Below are 17,974 nucleotides of genomic sequence, written 5' to 3'. Positions count from 1 at the left end.
AAGGTCCAAAGCCTAGAAACTTGCTGCTGCAACATGCACTGTCCCTAAATGAGTCTCAAAAGATCCATAAGGACCACTTTCCACTTCCACATTTCCAACCATCTACACATTCTAAGACAACTAAGCCTCCTCCCAGTCCAGCGTTGGAATCCTGGGGTGTGTCTTAAGCCTCCTTCCCTTGGGACACGTGCCAGTGTGACAGAACTTTAAGTAAGGTTTGGCTATAGTACAGTCAGACACGAAAGGATTAGGTTACCAAATCGTCCACTTGCCAGTTTACACGCAATCAAATTACAGCATTCAAACCCCTGAAACACTGCCTTCATAGCTAACTTGGGCTGTACATTTAAAGTGCTTAGAAAGTGTGAATTTTTATTTTTGCTCCGACTGACATATGTTAGCCATCCAATTAAAGCTTGGTGTCAGTCTCGTGGCAAATGCCAAGAGCAACTCCCTGACCACAGTCAGCATGGGGGTGGGAGCAAAGGGTAGTAAGCAAATGTGGCCCGCTCTCTTCCACTGGAGTCCTCCTTCCTTCCCCAGAAGTATCACTGGTGAACTCCATCTCTCTGGGGGATGAAACACCACATTTCCTTCTATCCCAGGCATCCTGTTCACACATCGCTTTTTCCCTGGTACCACATTTTCTCCATAAGTATATTTTATGCTTATAAATACCCTTAGCTAAATTAGTAAGCTGGGAAAACTGTATATGGAAATAAGAAATTACATTTCTAATATCTTTTATTTGGCTTATAATAAACTTAGCATTCACATCCCAGTTAACACAACACTTAAGTGTAAGCTACACTCACTCTATTTTCAAGGTTTGTCTTTGACTACTCCCCAACTGAAAGATTTATTTTAATACGTCCAAGCTCTGTTAACTTTTAACTCTGACATTACGAATTTTCATCATGGGGCCCTTGAAATGTATATTGTAGAAGCTGTGTTTGCTCATATCAAGTTGTAAATGTCACTTATGAGAGAAGCTGGGAACAACTGCCTGCCTCGGTGGCAATTAACCTGCCCTGACTGAACTTTCCTGGCTTGCTTCTGTGACCTTCCGAGCTTGGGAAGGGTGTGGTGTCCCGAGAAGGGCGTGGCGTCACCTGCTTGATAAACTCTTCATGTTGACTTATACTACTGTGAGGACAAAAAAACAAAACAAAAAAACAAATGAAACAAAAACCCTTGGGATCCAACAGATTTCTGTTTTGAAAAGTCATGTGAATTTAAAAAGAAAACTCCAACAATAATAGCTACGCATTACTCATCCCCGTGTCTTCTGAACACCTGGTCAGAGCTTTCCAGAAGGGATGAGTGCAGCAACGTTAGTGGAAGTGAGACAAAACACTCCACGGAGCATCCTCACATGAGGCCAGCTCTCACTGCAACCAAAGGCAGCATGAAGGTTTACAAGAAGTCAGGGAGTTGGGGCAAGCGGCATCTCTTACAGAATACACACTGGAGTTTGGCACATAATAAACTCAGTAAATCGAACGTATCTGTAACAACAACAATGTGTTAATGTATAATCGCAGCTATATTCCAAGTCAGTTTGGCAGAACCAGGGATTCACATCCACTATAAAGTCCCCTATAATTACGTCCAAAGTCTATGGTTGCAGGCGATAAAAGTTTAACTCAAATGAGTCTAAACAAAGGGCGGGCAAGCGTGCACTGCCCTATGGACTGGAGAAGGTCTTAGACGCTGTGGGGTGGGTGCCCTTTCCTCTACTTCCTCTATTATCTGTGCTAGCTTCATTCTTAGAAAGGCCCTGCGGCCCAGTGTGGTGGTGCACACCTTTAATCCCAGCACTAGGGAGGCAGAGGCAGGAATCGTTGTGAGTTCGAGGCCAGCCTGGTCTACAAAGTGAGTCCAGGACAGCCAAGGCTTCACAGAGAGACCCTGTCTCAAAAACCAAGAAAGAAAGAAAGGAAGGAAGGAAGAAAGAAAGACAGAAGACAGGCCCTCTGTTGGTTTTAAGAAGCCTGGATTGACCACGTATAAAGTCCATATTTCTCCCGGGACAGGAGGCAAGACCTCAAGCACACAGGTAGGGAATTCTCCAAAAAAGGATGCTGTATTGAGCTAAAATTCTTAGTCCTAATTCCTCCTCTGAGATAAGGTAAAAAATAAAACCACTATTGTGCCAAACTGAGCTGCAGTTAACACAGTCTTTATTTCTTGTACAGAAACCACATTTATCAAGTATATTAAAGAAGGGTGGCTAGCAGGCAGGCATATTATAAATATTAACTAAATCTTGATTATTTAGTTGTCATGACAGGTAGATACTACTTGAAATTGGGGTAATAAGCATAGAAATTAAATAGTAAATATCAGAACCAAAATTATAAACTGGGTCAGCTTGTCTCCAAACATCTCCATGGTCTACCACATGACACTAAACACTTGGAAACTTTTTTGACTCTCTTTACTATGGATTAAATGACCAAAATTTTGAACATAGATATTCTCTGAGAGACTCCACCCAGCAGGGGATCAGGCATATACTGGGCCTGAGGGTTGCACTGAGAGTGGCATGGAAGAATGGGGAGATGGAAAGAACTGCAGGGTCCAGGAGCCCCACAGGGAGACCAGCAAGGCTGGCGGATCTGGACCTGAGGGGCCTGCACAAACTGTTGCACCAACCAAGGACACTGCAAGCAGAGAACCTAGACCTCGTGTGCAGACATAGGCAATGGTCAGTTCATTCTCCGCCTTCGCATGGGGGAAGAGAGCAGAGACTGCCTCTGACAGGAACTCTGCTGCCTGCAATTTGATCACACCCCCTCCCCCCCGCCCCCGTGGCAGGGCGGTCTGTGGACACACAGAGAAAGGGGATGCAGGCTATCCTGATGAGACCTGATAGGCTGAGGTCAGATGGTGGGGGGAGGAGGGACGCCCTGTCAGAGGTCTAGAGGAAGGGAATGAGAGCAGAAGAGGGAGGGAGAGTGCAACGGGAAGATATGAATGAGTGGATAACAATCGGGATATAATGTAAATAAATTATAATAAAAAAAACTTAAAAATATAAACTTTCCTATATCAAGTATACTGTCGCAGGGATGTTGGAAATTTAACAAATGTTTCCAATGATAATTTAGTAATTTACTGGAAGTGACACAGGCCAAAATATGGTATATTTTTTTGACATGTTGTTAAGAATAAAGGATTAATACTCAACACACACACACACACACACACATACACACAGCCAAAATTAAACAGATCTATGGGAAATGATTTATCACCTGTCTTCAAAGGATTTCACTAGATTTAGACTAACATTTAAAATTCTTCTGAGGTCATAGCACACTGCTGGAAAACTGGATATGTCAGAAACCCCCACTCCTTTCTGTCCTGTGTCCAGGAAAGAGGACACAGTATGTGGCTTACAGCAGCCAATGGCAGCCCTGAGGACTGAGTATAACCTTACAACCCAGGTACTCCAAAGGAAAATTATTCAGCATTACCCATAATGTTCAAACGTTCCAAAGTCCTACAACAAAAGGAAATACCAGTGAGCCCCACTGCCTGTGAATTAACAGAATCTGGGAGCTGAAACAAGAGCCTTAACTGCTGGCATCTGCTCTGAGGTCTCCATACTCGACCTCCTGGGTATACGTCATTTAGCAATGGGCAAATCAAATCAGTACTGACTATGGCTAAATGTCTTACATTGTATAACATGACTTCTGCCACCACTACATTACCCAGTGCAGTCTTGGATTACACAACACAGTACTTCCTCTGCTTCAGCCGGGGCAACAGATACTAAGTAGCCCGGGATCCAGGCTTTCTGCCAGCTTTAGCCCCAATACCCCAGAGGACTATAAGTGAGAAACTCCCCATCTCTCTGGCTGCCAACAACTTCCCCTCTGAAGCAGGGCAGCCGGGGAGCAGACATCTAATAATTGTACTTCGTAAGCATTTTGAAAATAATCCTGGCACAGTACCTGGAAGATGGTAGGCATCCAATAAATTAAGCCAAAGTGGAGGTTGGGATGGGAAAGAGAAGGAAGCGAAGAAGGGAGAGTATTAAAAGTCATACTTGCAGATAGGCATTAAAAAGAAAGAAGGGGGAATATAGAAATATACAGGGATGATAGGACAAAAAGTAGATTTGTGAATCTACTCCTCAACTTAATGCCTTAATTGTTACGCACAAGGTTATTTTTAATTCACTGGTATAGAATTTTGTATATAGATGCAAAATAACTTAATTTTAGATACAGTGGTATAGAATTCAAATTTAAGACTATTCTTCACACACATTAGATATAGTTCTACTCAATGTGCGGTACTGTATCCATATGACTCAATTATAGTACAAGGTTTACTTCCAATAATTTGAAAGTGCTATTGCAGGGTGTTTACGATAGTAAGCTATACAAGTTAATTGTTAGTTGATCAACTCGTGGTCATATCAATTACAAGTCTATTTCTAACATAAGAATATATATCCTAGGTTTAATGGATAAATATGATTTCATAAACAGATAAGGTAAAATAGTTAGGTAAGGTCTTCAAAAACCTCAGAGACCTACAGAATATGGCATTTAAATTTTTTTTTTTTTTTTTTATTAAAGAGTCTTTGACAGCAAGACAGGTTAACTCCTGGCAACACCCAGCCTACCTCAAAGAAGATGAGCATCAATCCTTATGGAGATGGCTTCAAATGTGGCAAATAAGCCACTGGGCAAAATGGCCTCGTTTCTGCCACAGACACATTCTGCATAAAAAATAGGCAAGCTTGGATGCAGGCAGAGTCAATGGCCAAACTCTGCCAAGACAGAGTAAGCAAGTCCTCAAAAGTTCCTGCCTCATAAATATGTCTGTCAGATGTATTGGGCGAGAAAGCTGAAGATGAGGCTCCAACTTTATAGAGAATTTTGGGTGACTGTTCAGGCAGCAAACCATCTCTGTCATCTTCTCATTTGGGAAGCTGCTAACCTGCACTCCCTATATACTCAGGTAATTAATTTTACTCCTTCTCAAGTCTCTGATGGGGTTGAAGACCAGAGAGCTTAGTTTTACAATTAAGCTTGGTTGTTTAGGGGTTAAGATTTTTTTAGATTTAGATAGATGGTTTAAGTTGATAATGATGAGATATGATAGATATTGATTTACATTCAGACTTTTAGACTCACCAAGATAGGAAAGATGTTTTATTCAAGGAAGCCAAATACAAATAGCCAAAACACTACGAATATAACATTTATATAATTCCTGATTGTTTCATAGTTCTTTTTGCTGTAGGTAGTTTATTATATATGTGTTATAACGTAAATGTATATGTAAAAATATTTATTAAAAAATAACAAAATCAAAATCCTGTATTTTAAATACAAAAAAATAATTAAAATATTGTTATATCCTTTAAAAAAAAGTCATACTTACATGATTCTTGTGGCCCCTAGCCTTTCAGCTCTAAGAGACAAATGGGGGAAAAGAATAAACTTTCAAAATCATAATACTTTTTAGAAAGATTTTTATATTTTGGTGTCTGTGTGCATGCATGCCACACGCATTTTTGTGCCCATAGAGGCCAAAAGAGTGCATTGGAGTCTCTGGAGCTGGAGTTGCAAGCAGTTCTAAGATTGGGTGTCAGGAATGGAACTCTGACCCTCTAGAAAAGAAGTCAGTAGTTTTAACTGCTGAGCCATCTCTCCAGCCCCATAGGAGTTTTTGATTGGTTGGTTGGTTGGTTAGATAAAGAACTAGTATTTCATTATTTGTGTGTATTAGAGGATTGGAGGTATTGTGTTTTTATTGTTGTTATTAGATTTATTTTTAATTGTATGCTGGAGGATTGGTTATATACACATGGGTACAGCGCCTGCAGAGTCTAGGGTTATTTGATTCATTGGAAGCTTAAGTTACGGACCGTTAGAAGCTGCCCAGTGTGAGTACAGGGAACCAAACTGGGGTCTTCAGTAAGAACTGTATGTGCTTGTATAGGAACTCAGAGAGGCGGAGGGCATATGCACAGGCCCTACATGGGTCTGGACCAGATGGGGTTCCACAACTAAAAGAAGAAGTGGACACATACTCCCATCCCTTCACGAGAAGCTGTCTCCAATTGATAACAACTTGCAAGTTAAAAAGTAGTTTTCTCCAAGAGAGTCACTCTGGGGAAACAAACCAGTCTTAAGGGTCAGCCCCATACACAGCAGTAGATGACCAACACAAAATAAACTCAATGGCATATTCAGATCTTTGTCTCATAATGTTGTGTCAGGATTTTTTTGTTTTGTTTTGTTTTGTTTTTTGGTTTTTCAAGACAGGGTTTCTCTGTGTAGCCTTGGCTGTCCTAGAATCACTTTGTAGAGCAGGCTGGCCTTGAACTCACACTGATCCGCCTGCCTCTACCTCCCGAGTGCTGGGATTAAAGGCATGAGCCACCACGCCCGGCTATAATGCTGTGTCAGGACTTTTTTTTTTTTAACCTTACAGGCCCTATCATATACATTATGATTCTCAGTTTTGTGCTTTTATAGGATTCCTGTGTATGCGTGCAAATGCATCTCTGCATGCATATGTATATGTATACGTATATGTATATGTGTTCCTTCAGCTTTGTCTTCAGCTCTTTTTCTTCTGTTTGCTTTGTCCTACTGCAAATAGTTTGTTTCTGTTTTTGTTTTGTTTTACTATTATTACTTAGAAGCCTGTTTTCTAAAAAGACAGAAAGGGCGTGGCTCTGGATGGGAAGGAAAGTGAAGAACAACTGGATGGGGTTGGGGGAGGGGAAGCCATAATAAGAATACATTGTATGAAAAAAGGTCTGTTTTCAACAAAAGTTAAAAAGAACAGCATGCATGCTCTTAAGTATTAAGCCACCGCTGCAGCCACACACACCTCCATCCATAGTGGTTCTTAACCTTAGTCATCTCAAACGCCCCCACACTCACAGCCTCATGGGAAACCAGTACCATCCTCTTCAACAACAAGCACACACAACACGGTTCCTATGGGTAAGACATGTTTAGACTCTGGTACAACTACAGGAATACACAGTGTGTCCTGAATGTGAGGTACTATACATCCAGGCGAGGAGATGGGACAGACGTGGGAAACACTATGGTGAAGCCAGTGTGTGGAGAGTAGAAACTGGGAGAGCAGCATCAGAGAAGCTCAATGCTGTAAAGTAGCTGAGTTGTCGATAGAGAAGCTCAATGCTGTAAAGTAGCTGAGTTGTCGATAGATCGCTTCGGTGGCTGGCCTGCTTGTCCTTGCAAAATCTCTAAGAACAAGCGGTGTGGCCAGCCTGTGCTTGCACACTTGCAGTGAAAGAGACTACCTGCCACGAGAGGCACTTCATACCATCCACGCCCATTCAAGTATTCTATTTGCACAAAGGCAGTGTGCTTCAAAATAGGAAAATGTACAGTGGGAGAAGAACAACGAAAATGTTGAGTGATTTCTTATAGAGGTGTCTAATTGTCAAACTTCCATTGAGGTTTCCTTAATGAGGTATGAAATGGTGTTCAGTACACCTATGCCATGACACTTATGTTCAGGGACATTCCTTCCAGATCACTAAAAACTAGGTAATCCACAGGAGGAAAAGTCCTAAAAATAAAAATAAAAATTCAGAGAAATCTCTATTAAAATCTAGCTATAGGATTTTTTATTGCTACCACATTTACATTAATTTTATTATCAGAATCATTTTTATATAGAATATAAAATCTAATCATCTAAGAATCATCAACTAATTTTCAATATATTCTGCTTACTGTGGGCCAACATTGAAAAATATAAAACTTGCCTGGGGGAGGGGATTGTTTAACCACTGGGATTCAAGAAAGAATGGCTTTTCTGGTCTTGTTGAAACTAAGCTGAGTTTGGCTACATTTCAGCATTGGCCCTATTACCAAGAGCTCCAGGTGTGCACAGCTAACTTGCAGTGTGGATGTGGGCCCTTGCATGACTGGTTGATTAGAGAATCATCTTGCTTGCTATTAGCAGATTAAAATGGTAGCGCTAATGAGTCGACTGAGTCAGAGCCCCTTTCATTCGCCAGCACCGTCACCAAAGGGCCCAAGCAGGACAAAAGAGGAGGAGAGGAGACCGCTTGACTCTTACCGTTGGGTCTATCCTTGCCGTATCTCTGTAGGACTGCAGAAGATGGAATTTCCAACTCACCTGTGTTTTGAGAATGATAGATACCCACAAAAAATAAATAAATAAGTTTTCATCAACATCCCATTGGAGTCTCTCTAATTTGAGCCACCCTCTGGAAGAACAGCTCACAGCCATGACCCATTATGATGGAATTGGGAGACAGAGTGGGGCACAGACGTTAGCGCTCTTGAGCTCTGCCAGTAGCAGATTCTCAAAGAGCAGGCAATTTGGAGCAAACTAACAAGGCTACTGAGTATCTGGGAATACAACAAGAAACTGCATCTGCATCTTTGACTGTTACTGTGCAATCCGGAGACAAGAGCAAAATGATTCTGGACGCTCTCAAATGTCTCTTCTAGATTCTTCCCCCCACATATTACCAACAGAATTTACGGATGGGATATGTCCAGTCAGTGCTAACTTATACTCCTTTTGAGGCATACTGGGCAACGAGATCTCTGCTGTGTTTTAACACCCACCTCCAACTTGGTAAGTCCCATTAGGCATGCAATAGCCACGCCCAACAGGTTTTCTCTTTAGACTACCCTGCAGCAGAGAAATTAGATACAGCTTCGGAAGTTGGTCTCCAATAGAATGTATGTGTGCATGGGATATGTGAATGAGTATAGAAAAAAAGGAAGTGATGACAAAACCAAAGACAGGAGAAAGAATGATGTGGAAGGAATTTACAAGACCAGGGGTCAGCTGGGCTGAGTGTGGAGAGGGGGCGGGGCATGGGTGCACTGGGTCTGTGCTTCTGGGCTAGATGTCTCCTTCAGACACAGCGTGCTATTTTCCTTTCCCTTTAGTAAGGTTAGAATTTGGGGGGAAGAACCCAGAAAGCCTTATAGAGAACTCCCCAGAAACCAGTATTAAAAGCACTGCAGCTAAAAGCAGAAGACTTCATTCTTTGTGGTCCCGGATGCATAAGACAAAAGACTCAACTCCTCGGGGCACGGAAACTTGACTTCTGGCAGAGCCAGGGAGACTGCTCACAGACAGAGGCAAAAGCCCAACCGTCCAGGCAGAGGCCCCCCACAAAGCAACAAGAGGCACAGCGAGAGAGTGAAGGCAAGAACTCCTGTCCTTGCATCTGTCCACACCAAGGCTTTGCAGATAGAGACGGCCTCCACAGAGTGACTCTATGCCCTCAGATCTCCAGAAGTCATTGTGACACACCCAGAAAGCGTCCAACTGCCTAACGCTTATGCTCAGTCTTAGAAAGCAGCTGCTGTGTCTTGGGGTTATAAGAGCAGATCTGTCGCTCTGCGCAGTGTCACTTTCACAAGTAAAATTCCGAGGCATTTATTGGCTCTTGTTAAAAGCTGAATGCTCCAAAGTCTCTCGACGTTTATTCCAAAGCCCTCCCAAAAAGGTTTCTTGGGAAAACTGACTGGTCTCCCAAGTGACTGATGGACATAGGCCTATCCATTAACTACTCAAGCCTGCCCTTGCTCCATCTCCTGAGGAACGTTCAGCAGGAGATATAAGCCAGATGGGGATCTTTGAGTTAGACATGAAATCTCGAGCGAGATATGAAATTCTGTGAACCTACTTAAGTGAGAAGCACACACTGGCATGACAGATACATGGCTGCAAATTCAGGAAAGATTTCATCCGAAGGGAAGTAGGAGATCTCCCTATTTCAGGGTAAAGAGCATAAGACAGCTCGTTCACACTCATTCCGAAGCCAGCAGCCTACACAGGAGCTAAAACCTAAGTGAATACATGCAAGTCCCCCGAGGGGAGCCTTTGCATGCACACACCGCCACCTGAACTCTATACAGACCAGGAGCAGACGCAGAATCTGCCTGCCGTTTTCACCCAGATTTCTGTGAGAGCGTTTGGTGTGGCTTTACGGTTACACCTGAACCCTCCCGCAAGAACAAAGCAGAGGACACGCGAAAGTGTCTGCAAACGTCCAGTCAGTGTCATTTCGGAACCAACAGCACCCCTGCATGCTATGACCGAGTTGCTCTCAAAGCTTGCCAGTTCAGCTCCTAGGAAGGAGACGGGGGTCTGACTCGCATAATGTATGAACGATGCAGTGATTTAAAGAAACTCAGAACTAAACTCTGGGCTAGATAGTGGCACGAGAAAAAGGCTGTAAGAATATCGGCAGAGGACAATCAGAAATGAGTTTCCAGTGTCAGCCTATCACTGTACTTTCTCACCTGCATTAGATGCACAGTTGAGAATCACAGCTCGCTCCCAGAGGGGAAAGCCCAAAAAGCTAACCCTAAGGCAACCTCCACATTATAGGCAAGCACCGCTGCTTCCGCATACTTACAGATTTTGCCCTCCTCTCTGGCGAAGGGGAAGCAGCAAAGCTGGCCCATGGCCCCAGCGTTCCTGGCGGGCACCCCACTGGGAGGCTGCGGCTAGCTACACGGGTCTGCTTGGCCGCTGCCGCCCGCTGCTGCAACCCTGAGCTCTGGAGTGTGGAGATCCGGAGAGCCCGGCACCGAACACAGCAGTGCGCGGAGAGACAAGGAAGGGAACTCGCCGCCCCGCGAAAAGGCTCCTCCTCCTAGCCCTCCAGCTCCAGCGAATGCTCCAGGATGCACTGGCGAGGGAACTGGCCATATGCTCACCTAATTCTCCCAGCACCCCGAGCCCCAGCCTGAGACGAGGACCACGTGTGGAAAACAGGCTGTCAGCGTGTGTCTTTAAGAAGGTAAAGGAGAAAACCTGAGTCTTTACTCACATAAGCCAATGCAGCAATTACACATGGAAATTCAAACCAGGATTTTTTTTTTTTTAAGCCATCGTTTCTGTCTGCTATTTAAAGAGGAAGAGCTTTCTTTTACGCCCAAGATACTTTTGTTTTGTTGCCTTGTGTACAGAGAACCCAACACGGCAAAACGCTGTAAATTCCAATTGTCTCAAGTGCCATTAAATACCCAACCAACCAAACTGTATAAACAATAGAGGCGCGGTGGGGGAGCCTGCAATCAACTACCATCGGCACTTTACACAGATCTTTAAAGTTCCCTGTCTGTTTGTTGAAATACTCCCTTGTTCTCCTACAAAAGCCTTAGTCAATATGATGAAATTTCAGATTGTAGCATCCAACACATCTAGAGGTAGCTACACTGAGAAACAGATCAGGGATAAGGGCGTCGTTCCCAACGAAGCCACAAGGTGACTGCCAACTTCAAGGGCAACAAAACTACTAATTTCAAAAAGCATGGTATCATTTGAGATTTATGGGGAAATGATGGACTTCCTGTATATGTTTAAAAGCTGACGTTGTCTCACTCAGGGTGTGGCCACGTATGTTGACTCTACAGGAGCGAAAGCCTGCTTAGGGCCAGAGTCCCCATTCAGCTTCTTCCCTCACTCCTGCGTGACCTAGGGACTCACACACATTAATCAACCGGCCAGTCAGTGCAAGGAGTAGGAAACAAAATTAAAATCTCCAGTGGAACTGAATACAGCACACCCACCTCGTAGCCACACAAACCAGGAGAGTATGTCGGTTAGAAGAATAAATTCAATCTTACAAGTGCTAGGGGTTGCATTAAAAAAAAAAATAGACTTGACTACAGTAGAATGCTATTTCAATAGCCTTTTCACATAGAATTCTGACAGTACTGGTATTGAACCTAGAGCCTCAGGCATGCTAAGGATCACTAAAGACCACTGAGGACCATTGAGGACCACTAAAGACCACTGAGGACCACTAAGAACCACTAAGGACCACTAAGGACCACTGAGGACCACTAAAGACCACTGAGGACCACTAAGGACCACTGAGGACCACTAAAGACTACTGAGGACCACTGAGGGCCACTAAGGACCACTAAGGACCACTGAGGACCACTAAAGACTACTGAGGACCACTGAGGACCACCAAGCTGCATCCCTAGAGCCCCCCCCCCTCCGTTAAGGGAGAAGCAGGCCTCCCTGCTACATAGGCGTGAACTCATTCTGCAGCCCAGATGACTCTCAAACATGTGATCTCCTGCCTCAGCCATTCCAGAAGCTGAGACTGGAGGTGAGCATCACCAGACTAGGCTAGAATTTTGATGCTTAAGGGTTTCATATGCACCTTGAGAACATTTTAGGGGGTGGGTCACATGATATTATCTATGTCTGTGGCTGATGGGGTACATTAACATACACTTCAGTTTCTCAAGGTTAGAAATACTGTAGAGGTCTGTGTGGTGAAGGCAAGCATCTGACTAAGAGAAATTCCCAGGCCTCTGCATAATTAGAACTAATATTCAAAACATTACATATCCTTAAGTGGATGTCCATTTTTCAAAGCATTTTAAACCAAAACATAATGCTTAGTTTGTCTATACTTTAAGGGAACACAGCAATTTTTAAGTCAAATTTTATTGTCAGAACCAGTTTGTTACGTAATGTCACAGCTTGTCAGCCTATTTAAACTATTCCACTATTTTCTTTCAGATTCACCAATACATGAGGCAAAACTTTAAACTAAAAAATAAGATTTTTTTGTGTATGATTATAAAATTCTCTTAAAAGTAATAGTATATATGAACCTCTTTTAATACATTTTATGTACAAGTACTCTATCTACATATACTCCTGCAGGCCAGAAGAGGGCATCAGATCCTATTACAGATGGTCGTGAGCCACCATGTGGTTGCCGGGAATTGAACTCAGGACCTCTGGAAGAACAGCCTGTGCTCTTAACCTCTGAGCCATCTCTCCAGCCCCTAAACCTCTTGACACCAGGAAGCAAATGACATGAGTTCTAGGGATATGAAACCACATCCTCATGTTGCATGACAAGCACCTTATCAAGTCCTCCCCAGATCTGATATGACCTTTAGAATCTCAAAACTGTAACTGAATCCAAGATCTGTCCAGTGTCTTCAACCACAGAAGATTAACATGTGAGCATCTATACAATATCACTGGTAAATGCATTACCCAGATCTACAATGTCACTGTAAAACAGAGAGTACTTAGGGATAAGGGAGATGAGAACAGAATGTCCGTGTCTGCACACACCTCAGGCTTTTCAGCACCGGCTAGCAACCCTGCCCGCTCCTCTGGCAGCCTTCTGCCCTGTCAGCGTGCCACCACGTTGAGCCCAATCTCCAGATACAGGCCATTGACTCAAACACAGCATCCAGTGGGGGCCAGCCTTATGGTGAATAACATCAATTCAACCTTTTCAAATTCCCCCCACTGCTGCTATTTCCAAAAGCATGCGATTGTGGGTACAGTATCTAAAAATGTGCCCACAGCTAGGTGCCAGTATTCACAAGGATATTCTAAGGACAGCTAAGTGACATTACAGACTTCCCCACAAACACCCAGAGTAAGCTAAGCTGGCTGGTTATGGCGGTGCCAGTCTATGACCTCAGTACTTCAGAGGCTGAGGCAAGAAGCCTTTGAATTTAAAGCAAGCCATAGGAGACATTGGTGGACCCAACTCAAACAAATGAAAAGCTAAGCTGATAAAAGGGGAATCAGCCACAATAAAAAAAGAAAACAATGGAGAAATTTAAGGCAGGAGTTTAAATATCTAATACCCATTATTATCTACATGCCAGGCACTTGCAGTACTTTGTAGAATATTTTACTCTTCCATTTAATCCTTACAACTCTAGGAAGCAAGAGCTAACACAATCTCCAGCGTAAGCTCAGAACAGTAAGATGGGGGAAAATGTTGTGGTGGGGGCATAAAAATCAACTTGTCTGGCTCTTAGCCAAAATGTAAGAAATTACACTGTATGTAATTTCAGAACATGTACAGAAATGAAGTTTAACCAATCTTCACAGTAGTGCACTTAAGGTCTTGTCCCCTGTGTTCCACCACCACATGCTTTCTTAACACTGCTAGCATGGTGTGATCCAACTCTAACACAGATGACCTAAGGACACACTCACCTTAGCAGTATATAGATGGAGGTACACTATAAGTAGATTTTAAAAGGCTAACCTCATACTAAGGATACCTAGGGCCAGCCTGGGCTATACAGTGAGGACTATCTTATAAGAAAATTAGGGGGGCTGGAGAGATGGCTCAGCGGTTAAGAGCACTGACTGGTGGCTCACAACCATCTACAATAAGATCTGGTGCCCTCTTCTGGCCTGCATGTGTACATACAAGCAGAACACTGTATACACACTAAATAAATATTTTTTAAATAAAAAAGAAAATTGAAAAAGCTTGGCCTCAGTAAGGAGGCATGCCTGGCACATACAGCATGAGAGTGCTGGCATAAACGCAAACCTTAGCCTTTGCTGCATGCTGTTCTCAGGAGGCTGGCTGCAGGCAAATGATGGGTAAGACACTATATATCTGCTGGAGTAGTCTGGATTTTTCTTAGAATGGTTAAAAGTGGCAAGAAAAAAACAAAACATATAGGGGGTGGCAACTGCCTTGTATACATGTCACTTGAGGTACTGGGCCCACTTACTCTCTCTAATAGAAAAAGATAATGCCAAACTGTGATGAAATTGTTCACAGCACGTTTGAGGAAAAGCCCTACTCAAAATAAAGAGAAGCCCTCTCTGTGAGATCCTGACCCTAAAGCCAGAGCTGTCAGTAAGCACATGCCATCTCTTCACTCAGCACTAAGGCCGAAGTTCTGGGCCAGCCTGGGCTACATAAGGAGACCCTGTCTCATAAAGCCAAAATTTGATTGATTTATTAATGTGACTATATCTGTACAAATAATAATAATCATTATACTTATTATTGTTTCTCAGCCTTTTGGTTGTTTAGTTAAAGGAAATGTAAACTGAATAACTCATGGAAACTTGTAAGAAAGAAAATAAAAGGTGCCTGTTATTCAAAATAGTGGTGAGAAAAACATTAAGTCATAAAACATGCAGAGAGTGAACGCTGGCTCTATCATTCCAAATTCTGGAAGGGAACCTTTAAAAAAAACATGCATGCCTTTAAAGCAAGGGGCATTGCAGAGAGGTTCTGTGATGCAGTAGGTGGGAAACATAAGGAAACTACTAAAAGAAAAAAAATGCCGCAGTTTCAATGGCAACGTAGCCAAGAGTCATGAGGGGCTAGCGAGATCGCTCAATCAGTAAAGCGTTTGCAATGCAAACATAAAGACGGGAATTCAGATCCCCAGTGCAGCATGTGCCACAGGCAGAGAAAAGAGTGTCCCTGGGGCTCACTGCCAGTCAGTCTGGCCAAACTGGTAAGCTCTAGATTCAGTGGGGAGATAAGTCGAAAAACTAAGGCTATAAAAATATTCCTTTATTTTGTTTTGTGTTTTGTTTTGTTTTTTTCGCGACAGGGTCTCTCTGTGCTAGCTTGGCTGTCCTGGACTCGCTTTGTAGACCAGGCTGGCCTCGAACTCACAGCGATCCACCTGCCTCTGCCTCCCGAGTGCAGGGATTAAAGGCGTGCGCCGCCACTGCCCAGCTTGTTTGATGTTTGTTGAGGCAAAGTCTCACTCTGTTCAGGCTAGCCTCAAACTCACAGCCACTCTCCTGCCTTAGCCTCCCAAGTGATGGGACTGCAGGCGTGAGGCACCACAGCCAGCTCCCTCTTTACGGATACCCACAGAGGGTGTCCAAAGTGTAGGCTAGTGAATTTCCGACTGGTGCCATCGGATGCCTCCCACGTGGTTACTATCATCTGTTCTTTCATTCAGGTGCTGCCCAATCTTAAACAACATATATAGCCAAAGCCCATTTCTATGTTGAGAAATAGATGACACAAGAAACCCACTTCCTGCTCAGAGGCGGAGAGTGTGGGGCATGGAAAGACGGCTGTAGAAGACTGATGACACGAGGGCCCTCCTGGTGAAGTTAACTTTAAAACTGGGAAGTTCAACCAATCAGAGCAAGTTGGAAAGCTGGATCCAAAGTAGGGTGAGCCCTACATCTTGAGTTATAGACCTAGAAGAGCGAGGAAACCCAGCATTCCCAAGGGATAGCCCGTGCTCAGCAGTGATAGAGCAAAGACCACAATCGGTAATCTACAGATACTGACCATCCATGCTTTCGGTAATCTACAGATCCTGACCAGTCATGCTTGCGGTGGTCTGTCCTTAGTGGGTACAAACAATGCAACCATAAATGTTGGCACGCACTACTTATTCAGGGCAAGCTAAATGTTCGGATGGTAACAACTTTGAAGTAGACTGTGGGCTAGTGTTTATATGCTTAGACAAACCCCAGGAAGAAGTATCCCACTGACTTCATTACAGTCATTACCACTTTAAATTGTAATTGCCTGTTTGCCTGACTTCCCTCTAGAAAGGCAACTAGAGAGCGTGGTGCGTGCTTCCTGTTTGCCCACCTTTGACAGTCAGCACACGGCAACATGCTTGGTATTCGACAGGTTCAAAATGATCTGCTTAATAAACTGAATGGTAAATTATAACAATCCAAACCCGATTGAAGATGTCCTAAAGTGAAGGAGGGGCTTTCACACACCCGACAGTTAGCAACGTTTCAACTGCCCAGAGGGAGCGATGAAGGAACCGCTAATGCAGGCAGAATCGGCGAATCCTGCATGCATCCTGCCAGTATGGCAACCAAAGCCATTCACTCTCTCTCCCACCATGCCTCGCCCCATTCCTATGGAGCTGGAGGGTAAAACTTTTATTTCTCTAGCATTTAACAAGATATGGAGCAATAACCATATAGCTGTGACCAAAGCTTCAGTTTTGCACAAAATAGTTGATCCTAATCTTAGAAGAAACCTCAAAGGGTTATTCAGACCTCAGATTAAACACCAATGTGACTCTCTCCCATTGGAAGAGATAGTCAGTAAGGACATTTTTACAATGCACGGCTGCCCTGACCCTCCTGAGAATCTGAAGTCTTTCTTGTTCCCTATACTCCCGACATGGCTTAAGAAAAAACAGTTATTGCTTTACATTCAGAATTTTAGACTCACCAAAATAGGAAAGATGTTTTCTTCAAGGTTGCCAAGGTCAAATGGCCAAAACACTATGAATGTAACATTTTTATAATTCCCGATTGTTTCGTGGTTCTTCTTGCTGTAGGTAATTTGTCGTAGTTTCTTTTCCTCTACTACCCTTTTCTTTAAGTCCTCTCCTGGGCTTAGGAAAGCCACACACACTTGTCACAAAGCAGCCACCATAATGAGCACCAGTTATTGAACACAGTGCAGTCAGGCCTGGTGCTCACAGTGTCTGCATGACCTCATTCAGCCCTCACAGGAGACTCAGGAGGTCACATCCTCTGTCCTCATGTTATAGATGGAGTCATTAGGCGATGTGCACAAAGCTGTGTGGCTGGGAAGCAGCAACAGCGGGTAGAACAAGGTCTGAGTCTAGGAACCCTTGCTCACTGTGTGTGTCTGTGTGTGTGCGTGTGTGTGTGTGTGCGTGTGTGTGTGTATGTGTGTGCGCACATGTGTGTGTTCTCCCCAGCTTGACCACCCCTTGTTAAGATGGAGAAAGGCTGATCAAGCTTCGCTACTGTGTCTCCTGTGATTTCATCTCATCAGATTATTTTCAATGATTTATAAATTTGTCAACTTTATCATAGCTAAAACAAACCATCTTCATCCATGCATGCATATACACACAAACACACACACCATGATGGTTACTCGTCATTGTCATCTTGATTGGATTCAGAGCACCGGTTCTCAGCCTTCCTTATGCTGCAACCCTTTAATACATGTTGTGGTGACTGCCCCCCTGTCGTAAAATTATTATTTTCATTGTTACTTCATAACTGTAATTTTGCTACTATTGTGAATCATTATGTAAATGTCTGATATGCAGGGTGTGTTTTCATTGTTACAAACTGGCCCAAAGGGATTTCCACCCTCCGGTTTGGAACTGCTGATTTAGAATATCCCATGAGATGTGCTCCTGGTATCTCTGACGGGTGTGTCCAG

At 43.5% G+C, this 17,974-nt stretch overlaps 1 protein-coding gene across 2 annotated transcripts in view; it reads right to left on the bottom strand.

Annotated features, from left to right (window-relative positions):
• Nucleotides 1–17,974, bottom strand: part of Akap7 (A-kinase anchoring protein 7) — a 116,010-nt gene that overhangs the window by 17,542 nt on the left and 80,494 nt on the right. Inside the window, exon 1 of one of the 2 annotated variants that reach the window (XM_051164048.1) lies at nt 10,430–10,546. The exons of the other annotated variant lie outside the window; for it this stretch is intronic. Coding sequence (XP_051020005.1) covers nt 10,430–10,478 — 49 coding nt within the window. The 5' untranslated portion in view covers nt 10,479–10,546. Of the gene's footprint in view, nt 1–10,429; nt 10,547–17,974 lie in introns of those variants that run through there. 2 annotated transcript variants of the gene reach the window in all.

The sequence above is a fragment of the Acomys russatus genome, chromosome 21 (genome assembly GCF_903995435.1).
Source record: "Acomys russatus chromosome 21, mAcoRus1.1, whole genome shotgun sequence".
Lineage (NCBI taxonomy): Eukaryota > Metazoa > Chordata > Mammalia > Rodentia > Muridae > Acomys > Acomys russatus.
Note: the sequence above shows the minus strand (reverse complement) of the source record. Positions and strands in the feature narration are given on the sequence as shown.